Raw genomic sequence first — 18,386 nt, 5'->3', positions numbered from 1 at the left:
CTTCTCTCCCGGGCCTGGGTCCCTTCTCTCTCGGGCCTCAGTCCCTTCTCTCTTGGGCCTCAGTCCCTTCTCTCTCGGGCCTCAGTCCCTTCTCTCTTGGGCCTCAGTCCCTTCGCTCTCGCGCTTCAGTCCCTTCTCTCTTGGGCCTCAATCCCTTCTCTCTCGGGCCTGGGTCCCTTCTCTCTCGGGCCTCAGTCCCTTCTCTCTCGGACCTGGGTCCCTTCTCTCTCGGGCTTGGGTCCCTTCTCCCTCGGGCCTCGGTCCCTTCTCTCTCGGGCCTCGGTCCCTTCTCTCTCGGGCCTGGGTCCCTTCTCTCTCGGGCCTGGGTTCCTTCTCTCTCGGGCCTGGGTCCCTTCTCTCTCGGGCCTCAGTCCCTTCTCTCTCGGGGCTGGGTCCCTACTCTCTTGGGCCTGGGTCCCTTCTCTCTCGGACCTGGGTCCCTTCTCTCTCGGGCCTGGGTTCCTTCTCTCTCGGGCCTGGGTCCCTTCTCTCTCGGGCCTCAGTCCCTTCTCTCTCGGGCCTGGGTCCCTACTCTCTCGGGCCTGGGTCCCTTCTCTCTCGGGCCTGGGTCCCTTCTCTCTCGGGCCTCAATCCCTTCTCTCTCGGGCCTGGGTCCCTTCTCTCTCGGGCCTCCGTCCCTTCTCTCTCGGGCCTGGGTCCCTTCTTTCTCTCTCGGGCCTGGGTTCCTTCTCTCTCGGGCCTTAGTCCCTTCTCTCTCGGGCCTGGGTCCCTTCTCTCTCGGGCCTAGATCCCTTCTCTCTCGGGCCTGGGTCCCTTCTCTCTCGGGCCTGGGTCCCTTCTCTCTCGGGCCTGGGTCCCTTCTCTCTCGGGCCTGGGTCCCTTCTCTCTCGGGCCTGGGTCCCTTCTCACTCGGGCCTCAGTCCCTTCTCTCTACGGCCTCAGTCCCTTCTCTCTCGGGCCTCAGTCCCTTCTCTCTCGGGCCTCGGTCCCTTCTCTCTCGGGCCTCGGTCCCTTCTCTCTCGGGCCTGGGTCCCTTCTCTCGGGCCTCAGTCCTCTCTCGGGCCTCAGTCCCTTCTCTCTCGGGCCTCAGTCCCTTCTCTCTCGGGCCTGGGTCCCTTCTCTCTCGGGCCTCAGTCCCTTCTCTCTCGGGCCTGGGTCCCTTCTCTCTCGGGCCTCAGTCCCTTCTCGCTCGGGCCTGGGTCCCTTCTCTCTCGTGCCTGGGTCCCTTCTCTCCCGTGCCTCAGTCCCTTCTCTCTCGGGCCTGGGTCCCTTCTCTCTCGGGCCTCGGTCCCTTCTCTCTCGGGCCTCAGTCCCTTCTCTCTCGGGCCTGGGTCCCTTCTCTCTCGGGCCTCGGTCCCTTCTCTCTCGGGCCTCGGTCCCTTCTCTCTCGGGCCTGGGTCCCTTCTCTCTCGGGCCTCAGTCCCTTCTCTCTCCGGCCTCAGTCCCTTCTCTCTCGGGCCTCGGTCCCTTCTCTCTCGGGCCTGGGTCCCTTCTCTCTCGTGCCTCGGTCCCTTCTCTCTCGGGCCTGGGTCCCTTCTCTCTCGGGCCTCAGTCCCTTCTCTCTCGGGCCTCAGTCCCTTCTCTCTCGGGCCTCAGGCCCTTCTCTCTCGGGCCTGGGTCCCTTCTCTCTCGGGCTTCAGTCCCTTCTCTCTCGGGTCTCAGTCCCTTCTCTCTCGGGCCTCAGTCCCTTCTCTCTCGGGCCTCAGTCCCTTCTCTCTCGGGCCTGGGTCCCTTCTCTCTCGGGCGTCAGTCCCTTCTCTCTCGGGCCTGGGTCCCTTCTCCCTCGGACCTGGGTCCCTTCTCTCTCGGGCCTGGGTCCCTTCTCTCTCGGGCCTCGGTCCCTTCACTCTCGGGCCTGGGTCCCTTCTCTCTCGGGCCTGGGTCCCTTCTCTCTCGGGCCTGGGTCCCTTCTCTCTCGGGCCTCAGTCCCTTCTCTCTCGGGCCTGGGTTCCTTCTCTCTCGGGCCTCAGTCCCTTCTCTCTCAGGCCTGGGTTCCTTCTCTCTCGGGCCTCAGTCCCTTCTCTCTCGGGCCTCGGTCCCTTCTCTCTCGGGCCTGGGTCCCTTCTCTCTCGGGCCTGGGTCCCTTCTCTCTCGGGCCTCAGTCCCTTCTCTCTCGGGCCTGGGTCCTTTCTCTCTATGGCCTCAGTCCCTTCTCTCTCGGACCTCAGTCCCTTCTCTCTCGGGCCTGGGTCCCTTCTCTCTCGGGCCTGGGTCCCTTCTCTCTACGGCCTTAGTCCCTTCTCTCTCGGACCTCAGTCCCTTCCCTCTCAGGCCTGGGTCCCTTCTCTCTCGGGCCTGGGTCCCTTCTCTCTCGGGCCTGGGTCCCTTCTCTCTCGGGCCTGGGTCCCTTCTCTCTCGGGCCTCGGTCCCTTCTCTCTCGGGCCTCAGTCCCTTCTCTCTCTGGCCTCAGTCCCTTCTCTCTCGGGCCTCAGTCCCTTCTCTCTCGGGCCTCAGTCCCTTCTCTCTCGGACCTCAGTCCCTTCTCTCTCGGGCCTGGGTCCCTTCTCTCTCGGGCCTGGGTCCCTTCTCTCCAAGGCCTCAGTCCCTTCTCTCTCGGACCTCAGTCCCTTCTCTCTCGGGCCTGGGTCCCTTCTCTCTCGGGCCTGGGTCCCTTCTCTCTCGGGCCTGGGTCCCTTCTCTCTCGGGCCTCAGTCCCTTCTCTCTCGGGCCTGGGTCCCTTCTCTCTCGGGCCTCAGTCCCTTCTCTCTCGGGCCTGGGTCCTTTCTCTCTACGGCCTCAGTCCCTTCTCTCTCGGACCTCAGTCCCTTCTCTCTCGGGCCTGGGTCCCTTCTCTCTCGGGCCTCAGTCCCTTCTCTCTCGGGCCTGGGTCCCTTCTCTCTTGGGCCTGGGTCCCTTCTCTCTTGGGCCTCAGTCCCTTCTCTCTCGGGCCTGGGTCCCTTCTCTCTTGGGCCTGGGTCCCTTCTCTCTCGGGCCTCAGTCCCTTCTCTCTCGGGCCTGGGTCCTTTCTCTCTACGGCCTCAGTCCCTTCTCTCTCGGACCTCAGTCCCTTCTCTCTCGGGCCTGGGTCCCTTCTCTCTCGGGCCTCAGTCCCTTCTCTCTCGGGCCTGGGTCCCTTCTCTCTTGGGCCTGGGTCCCTTCTCTCTTGGGCCTCAGTCCCTTCTCTCTCGGGCCTCAGTCCCTTCTCTCTCGGGCCTCGGTCCCTTCTCTCTCGGGCCTCAGTACCTTCTCTCTCGGGCCTCAGTCCCTTCTCTCTCGGGCCTGGGTCCCTTCTCTCTCGGGCCTGGGTCGCTTCTCTCTCGGGCCTCAGTCTCTTCTCTCTCGGGCCTCGGTCCCTTCTCTCTCGGGCCTCAGTACCTTCTCTCTCGGGCCTCAGTCCCTTCTCTCTCGGGCCTGGGTCCCTTTTCTCTCGGGCCTGGGTCCCTTCTCTCTCGGGCCTGGGTCCCTTCTCTCTCGGGCCTGGGTCCCTTCTCTCTCGGGCCTCAGTCCCTTCTCTCTCGGGCCTCAGTCCCTTCTCTCTCGGGCCTGGGTCCCTTCTCTCTCGGGCCTGGGTCCCTTCTCTCTCGGGCCTCAGTCCCTTCTCTCTCGGGCCTGGGTCCCTTCTCTCTCGGGCCTCAGTCCCTTCTCTCTCGGGCCTCAGTCCCTTCTCTCTCGGGCCTGGGTCCCTTCTCTCTCGGGCCTCAGTCCCTTCTCTCTGGGGCCTGGGTCCCTTCTCTCTCGGGCCTGGGTCCCTTCTCTCTCGGGCCTGGGTCCCTTCTTTCTCGGGCCTCAGTCCCTTCTCTCTCGGGCCTCAGTCCCTTCTCTCTCGGGCCTGGGTTCCTTCTCTCTCGGGCCTCAGTCCCTTCTCTCTCGGGCTTGGGTCCCTTCTCTCTCCAGCCTCAGTCCCTTCTCTCTCGGGCCTCAGTCCCTTCTCTCTCGGGCCTCGGTCCCTTCTCTCTCGGGCCTCAGTCCCTTCTCTCTCGGGCCTCAGTCCCTTCTCTCTCGGGCCTGGGTCCCTTCTCTCTCAGGCCTGGGTCCCTTCTCTCTCGGGCCTCGGTCCCTTCCATCTCGGGCCTGGGTCCCTTCTCTCTCGGGCCTGGGTCCCTTCTCTCTCGGGCCTCGGTCCCTTCTCTCTCGGGCCTCAGTCCCTTCTCTCTCGGGCCTGGGTCCCTTCTCTCTCGGGCCTGGGTCCCTTCTCTCTCGGGCCTCAGTCCCTTCTCTCTCGGGCCTGGGTCCCTTCTCTCTCGGGCCTCAGTCCCTTCTCTCTCGGGCCTGGGTCCCTTCTCTCTCGGCCTCAGTCCCTTCTCTCTCGGGCCTGGGTCCCTTCTCTCTCGGCCTCAGTCCCTTCTCTCTCGGGCCTCGGTCCCTTCTTTCTTGGGCCTAGGTCCTCGCTTGGTCCTGGGTCCCTTCTCTCTCGGGGCTAGGACCTCTCTCGGGCCTTGGTCCTCTCTCAGGCCTACGTCCTCTCTCGGTCCTAGGTCCTCTCTCGGGCCTCAGTCCCTTCTCTATCGGGCCTGGTTCCCTTCTCTCTCGGGCCTGGGTCCCTTCTCCCTTGGGCCTGGGTCCCTTCTCTCTCGGGCCTCAGTCCCTTCTCTCTCGGGCCTGGGTCCCTTCTCTCTCGGGCCTCAGTCCCTTCTCTCTCGGGCCTCAGTCCCTTCTCTATCGGGCCTGGGTCCCTTCTCTCTCGGGCCTGGGTCCCTTCTCTCTCGGGCCTGGGTCCCTTCTCTCTCGGGCCTCAGTCCCTTCTCTCTCGGGCCTGGGTCCCTTCTCTCTCGGGCCTCAGTCCCTTCTCTCTCGTGCCTCGGTCCCTTCTCTCTCGGGCTTCAGTCCCTTCTCTCTCGTGCCTCAGTCCCTTCTCTCTCGGGCCTGGGTCCCTTCTCTCTCGGGCCTGGGTCCCTTCTCTCTCGGGCCTGGGTCCCTTCTCTCTCGGGCCTCAGTCCCTTCTCTCTCGGGCCTGGGTCCCTTCTCTCTCGGGCCTCAGTCCCTTCTCTCTCGTGCCTCAGTCCCTTCTCTCTCGTGCCTCAGTCCCTTCTCTCTCGGGGCTAGGACCTCTCTCAGGCCTGTGTCCCTTGTCTCTCGGGTCTTGGTCCTCTCTCGGGCCTAGGTGCTCTCTCGGGCCTAGGTCCTCTCTCGGGCCTGGGTACATTCTCTGTCGGGCCAAGTTTCTCTCTTGGGCCTCGGTCCTCTCTCGGGCCGAGGTCCTCTCTCGGGCCGAGGTCCTCTCTCGGGCCTCGGTCCTCTCTCGGGCCTAGGTACATTCTCTGTACACCCACTTCCTGTGTAACATTTCCCCACTGACCCTCCAGGTCCAGTCGGAGAATTTGCAGCGTCAGGTCACAGAGCAGTTTAGGACGATGCACGAGGTCCTGAATGAAAAGGAGCAGAGAGCGGTCAGAAGTCTGAAGCAGCGAGAGGGAAAGATCCTCCAAAGGATGGAGCGAAATCTGCAGGAAATTCAGCGAGAGTTAGAAAACGTTGAGGGACAACTTTCAACGATTCAGAGTCAACTGGAGGAACAAGACACTCTCACTTTCCTGAAGGTAAACAACACTTGTTCGGTGAGAATAAACTGCACAGTTACAGGGAATTAATAAACTGCACAGTTACAGGGAATTAATAAACTGCACAGTTACAGGGAATTAATAAACTGTACACAGTTACAGGGAATTAATAAACTGCACAGTTACAGGGAATTAATAAACTGTACACAGTTACAGGGAATTAATAAACTGCACAGTTACAGGGAATTAATAAACTGTACACAGTTACAGGGAATTAATAAACTGCACACAGTTACAGGGAATTAATAAACTGCACAGTTACAGGGAATTAATAAACTGTACACAGTTACAGGGAATGAATAAACTGTACAGTTACAGGGAATTAATAAACTGTACACAGTTACAGGGAATTAATAAACTGCACACAGTTACAGGGAATTAATAAACTGTACAGTTACAGGGAATTAATAAACTGTACACAGTTACAGGGAATTAATAAACTGCACACAGTTACAGGGAATTAATAAACTGTACACAGTTACAGGGAATTAATAAACTGCACAGTTACAGTGAATTAATAAACTGTACACAGTTACAGGGAATTAATAAACTGCACACAGTTACAAGGAATTAATAAACTGTACACAGTTACAGGGAATTAATAAACTGCACAGTTACAGTGAATTAATAAACTGTACACAGTTACAGGGAATTAATAAACTGTACAGTTACAGGGAATTAATAAACTGCACAGTTACAGGGAATTAATAAACTGTACAGTTACAGTGAATTAATAAACTGTACAGTTACAGGGAATTAATAAACTGCACAGTTACAGGGAATTAATAAACTGCACAGTTACAGGGAATTAATAAACTGTACAGTTACAGGGAATTAATAAACTGTACAGTTACAGGGAATTAATCAACTGCACAGTTACAGGGAATTAATCAACTGTACACAGTTACAGGGAATTAATAAACTACACAGTTACAGGGAATTAATCAACTGTACACAGTTACAGGGAATTAATAAACTGTACAGTTACAGGGAATTAATAAACTGTACACAGTTACAGGGAATTAATAAACTCTACACAGTTACAGGGAATTAATAAACTGTACACAGTTACAGGGAATTAATAAACTCTACACAGTTACAGGGAATTAATAAACTGCACAGTTACAGGGAATTAATAAACTGTACACAGTTACAGGGAATTAATAAACTGTACAGTTACAGGGAATTAATAAACTGCACAGTTACAGGGAATTATTAAACTGTGCACAGTTACAGGGAATTAATAAACTGCACAGTTACAGGGAATTAATAAACTGTACACAGTTACAGGGAATTAATAAACTGTACACAGTTACAGGGAATTAATAAACTGCACTGTTACAGGGAATTAATAAACTGAACACAGTTACAGGGAATTAATAAACTGCACAGTTACAGGGAATTAATAAACTGTACACAGTTACAGGGAATTAATAAACTGTACACAGTTACAGGGAATTAATAAACTGCACAGTTACAGGGAAGTAATAAACTGCACACAGTTACAGGGAATTAATAAACTGCACAGTTACAGGGAATTAATAAACTGAACACAGTTACAAGAAATTAATAAACTGCACAGTTACAGGGAATTAATAAACTGTACACAGTTACAGGGAATTAATAAACTGCACAGTTACAGGGAATTAATAAACTGTACAGTTAAAGGGAATTAATAAACTGTACACAGTTACAGGGAATTAATAAACTGCACAGTTACAGGGAATTAATAAACTGAACACAGTTACAGGAAATTAATAAACTGCACAGTTACAGGGAATTAATAAACTGTACACAGTTACAGGGAATTAATAAACTGCACAGTTACAGGGAATTAATAAACTGCACACAGTGACAGGGAATGATTAAACTGCACAGTTACAGGGAATTAATAAACTGCACAGTTACAGGGAATTAATAAACTGTACAGTTACAGGGAATTAGTAAACTGTACAGTTACAGGGAATTAATAAACTGTACACAGTTACAGGGAATTAATAAACTCTACACAGTTACAGGGAATTAATAAACTGCACAGTTACAGGGAATTAATAAACTATACACAGTTACAGGGAATTAATAAACTCTACACAGTTACAGGGAATTAATAAACTGTACAGTTACAGGGAATTAATAAACTGCACAGTTACAGGGAATTAATAAACTGTACACAGTTAAAGGGAATTAATAAACTGTAGTTACAGGGAATTAATAAACTGCACAGTTACAGGGAATTAATAAACTGTACAGTTACAGGGAATTAATAAACTGCACAGTTACAGGGAATTAATAAACTGCACAGTTACAGGGAATTAATAAACTGTACACAGTTACAGGGAATTAATAAACTGCACAGTTACAGGGAATTAATAAACTGCACAGTTACAGGGAATTAATAAACTGCACAGTTACAGGGAATTAATAAACTGAACACAGTTACAGGGAATTAATAAACTGTACAGTTACAGGGAAGTAATAAACTGTACACAGTTACAGCGAATTAATAAACTGCACAGTTACAGGGAATTAATAAACTGAACACAGTTACAGGAAATTAATAAACTGCACAGTTACAGGGAATTAATAAACTGTACAGTTACAGGGAAGTAATAAACTGTACAGTTACAGGGAATTAATAAACTGTACAGTTACAGGGAATTAATAAACTGCACAGTTACAGGGAATTAATAAACTGTACACAGTTACAGGGAATTAATAAACTGTAGTTACAGGGAATTAATAAACTGCACAGTTACAGGGAATTAATAAACTGTACAGTTACAGGGAATTAATAAACTGCACAGTTACAGGGAATTAATAAACTGTACACAGTTACAGGGAATTAATAAACTGTACAGTTACAGGGAATTAATAAACTGAACACAGTTACAGGGAATTAATAAACTGCACAGTTACAGGGAATTAATAAACTGAACACAGTTACAGAGAATTAATAAACTGCACAGTTACAGGGAATTAATAAACTGAACACAGTTACAGGGTATAAATAAACTGTACACAGTTGCAGGGAATTAATAAACTGTACAGTTACAGGGAATTAATAAACTGCACAGTTACAGGGAATTAATAAACTGTACACAGTTACAGGGAATTAATAAACTGTAGTTACAGGGAATTAATAAACTGCACAGTTACAGGGAATTAATAAACTGTACAGTTACAGGGAATTAATAAACTGCACAGTTACAGGGAATTAATAAACTGTACACAGTTACAGGGAATTAATAAACTGTACAGTTACAGGGAATTAATAAACTGAACACAGTTACAGGGAATTAATAAACTGCACAGTTACAGGGAATTAATAAACTGTACACAGTTACAGGGAATTAATAAACTGCACAGTTACAGGGAATTAATAAACTGAACACAGTTACAGGGAATTAATAAACTGCACAGTTACAGGGAATTAATAAACTGTACACAGTTACAGGGAATTAATAAACTGTACAGTTACAGGGAATTAATAAACTGTACACAGTTACAGGGAATTAATAAACTGCACAGTTACAGGGAATTAATAAACTGAACACAGTTACAGGGAATTAATAAACTGTACAGTTACAGGGAATTAATAAACTGCACAGTTACAGGGAATTAATAAACTGCACACTTACAGGGAATTAATAAACTGCACAGTTACAGGGAATTAATAAACTGTACACAGTTACAGGGAATTAATAAACTGCACAGTTACAGGGAATTAATAAACTGTACACAGTTACAGGGAATTAATAAACTGCACAGTTACAGGGAATTAATAAACTGTACACAGTTACAGGGAATTAATAAACTGTACAGTTACAGGGAATTAATAAACTGTACACAGTTACAGGGAATTAATAAACTGCACAGTTACAGGGAATTAATAAACTGAACACAGTTACAGGGAATTAATAAACTGCACAGTTACAGGGAATTAATAAACTGCACAGTTACAGGGAATTAATAAACTGTGCAGTTACAGGGAATTAATAAACTGAACACAGTTACAGGGCATTAATAAACTGCACAGTTACAGGGAATTAATAAACTGTACACAGTTACAGGGAATTAATAAACTGCACAGTTACAGGGAATTAATAAACTGAACACAGTTACAGGAAATTAATAAACTGCACAGTTACAGGGAATTAATAAACTGTACGTACAGTTACAGGGAATTAATAAACTGTACAGTTACAGGGAATTAATAAACTGTACACAGTTACAGGGAATTAATAAACTGCACAGTTACAGGGAATTAATAAACTGAACACAGTTACAGGGAATTAATAAACTACAGTTACAGGGAATTAATAAACTGCACAGTTACAGGGAATTAATAAACTGCACAGTTACAGGGAATTAATAAACTGTACAGTTACAGGGAATTAATAAACTGCACAGTTACAGGGAATTAATAAACTGTACAATTACAGGGAATTAATAAACTGCACAGTTACAGGGAATTAATAAACTGTACACAGTTACAGGGAATTAATAAACTGCACAGTTACAGGGAATTAATAAACTGTACACAGTTGCAGGGAATTAATAAACTGTACAGTTACAGGGAATTAATAAACTGTACACAGTTACAGGGAATTAATAAACTGCACAGTTACAGGGAATTAATAAACTGTACACAGTTACAGGGAATTAATAAACTGTAGTTACAGGGAATTAATAAACTGTACAGTTACAGGGAATTAATAAACTGCACAGTTACAGGGAATTAATAAACTGTACACAGTTACAGGGAATTAATAAACTGTACAGTTACAGGGAATTAATAAACTGAACACAGTTACAGGGAATTAATAAACTGCACAGTTACAGGGAATTAATAAACTGCACAGTTACAGGGAATTAATAAACTGTACACAGTTACAGGGAATTAATAAACTGCACAGTTACAGGGAATTAATAAACTGTACACAGTTACAGCGAATTAATAAACTGCACAGTTACAGGGAATTAATAAACTGCACACAGTAACAGGGAATTAATAAACTGCACAGTTACCGGGAATTAATAAACTGGACACAGTTACAGGGAATAAATAAACTGTACACAGTTACAGGGAATGGAGAAACTGTACAGTTACAGGGAATGAATAAACTGCACAGTTACAGGGAATTAATAAACTGTACACAGTTACAGGGAATTAATAAACTGCACAGTTACAGGGAATTAATAAACTGCACAGTTACATGGAATTAATAAACTGCACAGTTACAGGGAATTAATAAACTGTACACAGTTACAGGGAATTAATAAACTGCACAGTTACAGGGAATTAATAAACTGCACACGGTTACAGAGAATTAATAAACTGTACAGTTACAGGGAATTAATAAACTGCACAGTTAGAGGGAATTAATAAAATGTACAGTTACAGGGAATTAATAAACTGTACACAGTTACAGGGAATTAATAAACTGCACAGTTACAGGGAATTAATAAACTGAACACAGTTACAGGAAATTAATAAACTGCACAGTTACAGGGAATTAATAAACTGTACAGTTACAGGGAAGTAATAAACTGTACACAGTTACAGGGAATTAATAAACTGAACACAGTTACAGGAAATTAATAAACTGCACAGTTACAGGGAATTAATAAACTGTACACAGTTACAGGGAATTAAAAAACTGTACAGTTACAGGGAAGTAATAAACTGCACACAGTTACAGGGAATTAATAAACTGCACAGTTACAGGGAATTAATAAACTGAACACAGTTACAGGGAATTAATAAACTACAGTTACAGGGAATTAATAAACTGCACAGTTACAGGGAATTAATAAACTGAACACAGTTACAGGGAATTAATAAACTGTACAGTTACAGGGAATTAATAAACTGCACAGTTACAGGGAATTAATAAACTGTACACAGTTACAGGGAATTAATGAACTGCACAGTTACAGGGAATTAATAAACTGTACAGTTACAGGGAATTAATAAACTGCACAGTTACAGGGAATTAATAAACTCTACACAGTTACAGGGAATTAATAAACTGTACAGTTACAGGGAATTAATAAACTGCACAGTTACAGGGAATTAATAAACTGTACACAGTTACAGGGAATTAATAAACTGTAGTTACAGGGAATTAATAAACTGCACAGTTACAGGGAATTAATAAACTGTACAGTTACAGGGAATTAATAAACTGCACAGTTACAGGGAATTAATAAACTGCACAGTTACAGGGAATTAATAAACTGTACACAGTTACAGGGAATTAATAAACTGTACAGTTACAGGGAATTAATAAACTGAACACAGTTACAGGGAATTAATAAACTGCACAGTTACAGGGAAGTAATAAACTGTACACAGTTACAGGGAATTAATAAACTGCACAGTTACAGGGAATTAATAAACTGAACACAGTTACAGGGAATTAATAAACTGCACAGTTACAGGGAATTAATAAACTGTACACAGTTACAGGGAATTAATAAACTGTACAGTTACAGGGAATTAATAAACTGTACACAGTTACAGGGAATTAATAAACTGCACAGTTACAGGGAATTAATAAACTGTACACAGTTACAGGGAATTAATAAACTGCACAGTTACAGGGAATTAATAAACTGCACAGTTACAGGGAATTAATAAACTGCACACTTACAGGGAATTAATAAACTGCACAGTTACAGGGAATTAATAAACTGTACACAGTTACAGGGAATTAATAAAGTGCACAGTTACAGGGAATTAATAAACTGTACAGTTACAGGGAATTAATAAACTGTACACAGTTACAGGGAATTAATAAACTGTACAGTTACAGGGAATTAATAAACTGCACAGTTACAGGGAATTAATAAACTGCACACTTACAGGGAATTAATAAACTGCACAGTTACAGGGAATTAATAAACTGTACACAGTTACAGGGAATTAATAAAGTGCACAGTTACAGGGAATTAATAAACTGTACAGTTACAGGGAATTAATAAACTGTACACAGTTACAGGGAATTAATAAACTGTACAGTTACAGGGAATTAATAAACTGTACACAGTTACAGGGAATTAATAAACTCTACACAGTTACAGGGAATTAATAAACTGCACAGTTACAGGGAATTAATAAACTGTACACAGTTACAGGGAATTAATAAACTGCACAGTTACAGGGAATTAATAAACTGTACACAGTTACAGGGAATTAATAAACTGCACAGTTACAGGGAATTAATAAACTGAACACAGTTACAGGGAATTCATAAACTGCACAGTTACAGGGAATTATTAAACTGTACACAGTTACAGGGAATTAATAAACTGCACAGTTACAGGGAATTAATAAACTGAACACAGTTACAGGGAATTAATAAACTGCACAGTTACAGGGAATTAATAAACTGCACAGTTACAGGGAATTAATAAACTGTACAGTTACATGGAATTAATAAACTGAACACAGTTACAGGGCATTAATAAACTGCACAGTTACAGGGAATTAATAAACTGTACACAGTTACAGGGAATTAATAAACTGCACAGTTGCAGGGAATTAATAAACTGAACACAGTTACAGGAAATTAATAAACTGCACAGTTACAGGGAATTAATAAACTGTACGTACAGTTACAGGGAATTAATAAACTGTACAGTTACAGGGAATTAATAAACTACAGTTACAGGGAATTAATAAACTGCACAGTTACAGGGAATTAATAAACTGTACAGTTACAGGGAATTAATAAACTGCACAGTTACAGGGAATTAATAAACTGTACAGTTACAGGGAATTAATAAACTGCATAGTTACAGGGAATTAATAAACTGTACACAGTTACAGGGAATTAATAAACTGCACAGTTACAGGGAATTAATAAACTGTACACAGTTACAGGGAATTAATAAACTGTAGTTACAGGGAATTAATAAACTGCACAGTTACAGGGAATTAATAAACTGTACACAGTTACAGGGAATTAATAAACTGCACAGTTACAGGGAATTAATCAACTGTACACAGTTACAGGGAATTAATAAACTGTACAGTTACAGGGAATTAATAAACTGTACACAGTTACAGGGAATTAATAAACTGCACAGTTACAGGGAATTAATAAACTGTACACAGTTACAGGGAATTAATAAACTGTAGTTACAGGGAATTAATAAACTGCACAGTTACAGGGAATTAATAAACTGTACAGTTACAGGGAATTAATAAACTGCACAGTTACAGGGAATTAATAAACTGTACACAGTTACAGGGAATTAATAAACTGTACAGTTACAGGGAATTAATAAACTGAACACAGTTACAGGGAATTAATAAACTGCACAGTTACAGGGAATTAATAAACTGTACACAGTTACAGGGAATTAATAAACTGCACAGTTACAGGGAATTAATAAACTGTACACAGTTACAGCGAATTAATAAACTGCACAGTTACAGGGAATTAATAAACTGCACACTGTAACAGGGAATTAATAAACTGCACAGTTACAGGGAATTAATAAACTGGACACAGTTACAGGGAATTAATAAACTGCACAGTTACAGGGAATTAATAAACTGTACACAGTTACAGGGAATTAATAAACTACACAGTTACAGGGAATTAATAAACTGTACACAGTTACAGGGAATGGAGAAACTGTACAGTTACAGGGAATTAATAAACTGTACACAGTTACAGGGAATTAATAAACTGCACAGTTACAGGGAATTAATAAACTGTACACAGTTACAGGGAATTAATAAACTGCACAGTTACAGGGAATTAATAAACTGCACAGTTACAGGGAATTAATAAACTGTACACAGTTACAGGGAATTAATAAACTGCACAGTTACAGGGAATTAATAAACTGCACAGTTACATGGAATTAATAAACTGCACAGTTACAGGGAATTAATAAACTGTACACAGTTACAGGGAATTAATAAACTGCACAGTTACAGGGAATTAATAAACTGCACAGTTACAGGGAATTAATAAACTGTACAGTTACAGGGAATTAATAAACTGCACACGGTTACAGAGAATTAATAAACTGTACAGTTACAGGGAATTAATAAACTGCACAGTTAGAGGGAAATAATAAAATGTACAGTTACAGGGAATTAATAAACTGTACACAGTTACAGGGAATTAATAAACTGTACAGTTACAGGGAATTAATAAACTGCACACGGTTACAGAGAATTAATAAACTGTACAGTTACAGGGAATTAATAAAATGCACAGTTACAGGGAATTAATAAACTGTACACAGTTACAGGGAATTAATAAACTGTACAGTTACAGGGAATTAATAAACTGTACACAGTTACAGGGAATTAATAAACTGCACAGTTACAGGGAATTAATAAACTGTACACAGTTACAGGGAATTAATAAACTATACAGTTACAGGGAATAAATAAACTGTACACAGTTACAGGGAATGGAGAAACTGTACAGTTACAGGGAATGAATAAACTGCACAGTTACAGGGAATTAATAAACTGTACACAGTTACAGGGAATTAATAAACTGCACAGTTACAGGGAATTAATAAACTGCACAGTTACATGGAATTAATAAACTGCACAGTTACAGGGAATTAATAAACTGTACACAGTTACAGGGAATTAATAAACTGCACAGTTACAGGGAATTAATAAACTGCACACGGTTACAGAGAATTAATAAACTGTACAGTTACAGGGAATTAATAAACTGCACAGTTAGAGGGAATTAATAAAATGTACAGTTACAGGGAATTAATAAACTGTACACAGTTACAGGGAATTAATAAACTGCACAGTTACAGGGAATTAATAAACTGAACACAGTTACAGGAAATTAATAAACTGCACAGTTACAGGGAATTAATAAACTGTACACAGTTACAGGGAATTAATAAACTGTACAGTTACAGGGAAGTAATAAACTGTACACAGTTACAGGGAATTAATAAACTGCACAGTTACAGGGAATTAATAAACTGAACACAGTTACAGGAAATTAATAAACTGCACAGTTACAGGGAATTAATAAACTGTACACAGTTACAGGGAATTAAAAAACTGTACAGTTACAGGGAAGTAATAAACTGCACACAGTTACAGGGAATTAATAAACTGCACAGTTACAGGGAATTAATAAACTGAACACAGTTACAGGGAATTAATAAACTACAGTTACAGGGAATTAATAAACTGCACAGTTACAGGGAATTAATAAACTGTACACAGTTACAGGGAATTAATAAACTGCACAGTTACAGGGAATTAATAAACTGTACAGTTACAGGGAATTAATAAACTGCACAGTTACAGGGAATTAATAAACTCTACACAGTTACAGGGAATTAATAAACTGTACAGTTACAGGGAATTAATAAACTGCACAGTTACAGGGAATTAATAAACTGTACACAGTTACAGGGAATTAATAAACTGTAGTTACAGGGAATTAATAAACTGCACAGTTACAGGGAATTAATAAACTGTACAGTTACAGGGAATTAATAAACTGCACAGTTACAGGGAATTAATAAACTGCACAGTTACAGGGAATTAATAAACTGTACAGTTACAGGGAATTAATAAACTGAACACAGTTACAGGGAATTAATAAACTGCACAGTTACAGGGAAGTAATAAACTGTACACAGTTACAGGGAATTAATAAACTGCACAGTTACAGGGAATTAATAAACTGAACACAGTTACAGGGAATTAATAAACTGCACAGTTACAGGGAATTAATAAACTGTACACAGTTACAGGGAATTAATAAACTGTACAGTTACAGGGAATTAATAAACTGTACACAGTTACAGGGAATTAATAAACTGCACAGTTACAGGGAATTAATAAACTGTACACAGTTACAGGGAATTAATAAACTGCACAGTTACAGGGAATTAATAAACTGCACAGTTACAGGGAATTAATAAACTGCACACTTACAGGGAATTAATAAACTGCACAGTTACAGGGAATTAATAAACTGTACACAGTTACAGGGAATTAATAAAGTGCACAGTTACAGGGAATTAATAAACTGTACAGTTACAGGGAATTAATAAACTGTACACAGTTACAGGGAATTAATAAACTGTACAGTTACAGGGAATTAATAAACTGCACAGTTACAGGGAATTAATAAACTGCACACTTACAGGGAATTAATAAACTGCACAGTTACAGGGAATTAATAAACTGTACACAGTTACAGGGAATTAATAAAGTGCACAGTTACAGGGAATTAATAAACTGTACAGTTACAGGGAATTAATAAACTGTACACAGTTACAGGGAATTAATAAACTGTACAGTTACAGGGAATTAATAAACTGTACACAGTTACAGGGAATTAATAAACTCTACACAGTTACAGGGAATTAATAAACTGCACAGTTACAGGGAATTAATAAACTGTACACAGTTACAGGGAATTAATAAACTGCACAGTTACAGGGAATTAATAAACTGTACACAGTTACAGGGAATTAATAAACTGCACAGTTACAGGGAATTAATAAACTGTACACAGTTACAGGGAATTAATAAACTGTACACAGTTACAGGGAATTAATAAACTGCACAGTTACAGGGAATTAATAAACTGAACACAGTTACAGGGAATTCATAAACTGCACAGTTACAGGGAATTATTAAACTGTACACAGTTACAGGGAATTAATAAACTGCACAGTTACAGGGAATTAATAAACTGAACATAGTTACAGGGAATTAATAAACTGCACAGTTACAGGGAATTAATAAACTGTACAGTTACAGGGAATTAATAAACTGAACACAGTTACAGGGCATTAATAAACTGCACAGTTACAGGGAATTAATAAACTGTAAACAGTTACAGGGAATTAATAAACTGCACAGTTGCAGGGAATTAATAAACTGAACACAGTTACAGGAAATTAATAAACTGCACAGTTACAGGGAATTAATAAACTGTACGTACAGTTACAGGGAATTAATAAACTGTACAGTTACAGGGAATTAATAAACTACAGTTACAGGGAATTAATAAACTGCACAGTTACAGGGAATTAATAAACTGTACAGTTACAGGGAATTAATAAACTGCACAGTTACAGGGAATTAATAAACTGTACACAGTTACAGGGAATTAATAAACTGTACAGTTACAGGGAATTAATAAACTGTACAGTTACAGGGAATTAATAAACTGCACAGTTACAGGGAATTAATAAACTGTACACAGTTACAGGGAATTAATAAACTGCACAGTTACAGGGAATTAATAAACTGTACACAGTTACAGGGAATTAATAAACTGTACAGTTACAGGGAATTAATAAACTGTACACAGTTACAGGGAATTAATAAACTGCACAGTTACAGGGAATTAATAAACTGTACAGTTACAGGGAATTAATAAACTGTACACAGTTACAGGGAATTAATAAACTGCACAGTTACAGGGAATTAATAAACTGTACACAGTTACAGGGAATTAATAAACTGTAGTTACAGGGAATTAATAAACTGCACAGTTACAGGGAATTAATAAACTGTACAGTTACAGGGAATTAATAAACTGCACAGTTACAGGGAATTAATAAACTGTACACAGTTACAGGGAATTAATAAACTGTACAGTTACAGGGAATTAATAAACTGAACACAGTTACAGGGAATTAATAAACTGCACAGTTACAGGGAATTAATAAACTGTACACAGTTACAGGGAATTAATAAACTGCACAGTTACAGGGAATTAATAAACTGTACACAGTTACAGCGAATTAATAAACTGCACAGTTACAGGGAATTAATAAACTGCACACAGTAACAGGGAATTAATAAACTGCACAGTTACAGGGAATTAATAAACTGGACACAGTTACAGGGAATTAATAAACTGCACAGTTACAGGGAATTAATAAACTGTA

At 42.2% G+C, this 18,386-nt stretch overlaps 1 protein-coding gene across 1 annotated transcript in view; it reads left to right on the top strand.

The window, feature by feature from the left end:
* Positions 1-18,386, top strand: part of LOC139257135 (zinc-binding protein A33-like) — a 145,425-nt gene that overhangs the window by 63,262 nt on the left and 63,777 nt on the right. Inside the window, exon 3 of the mRNA XM_070874407.1 lies at positions 5,205-5,438. Within this exon, the coding sequence (XP_070730508.1) occupies positions 5,205-5,438 (234 nt within the window). The remainder of the gene's footprint in view (positions 1-5,204; positions 5,439-18,386) is intronic.

The sequence above is a fragment of the Pristiophorus japonicus genome, unplaced genomic scaffold, assembly GCF_044704955.1.
Source record: "Pristiophorus japonicus isolate sPriJap1 unplaced genomic scaffold, sPriJap1.hap1 HAP1_SCAFFOLD_807, whole genome shotgun sequence".
NCBI lineage: Eukaryota > Metazoa > Chordata > Chondrichthyes > Pristiophoridae > Pristiophorus > Pristiophorus japonicus.
Note: the sequence above shows the minus strand (reverse complement) of the source record. Positions and strands in the feature narration are given on the sequence as shown.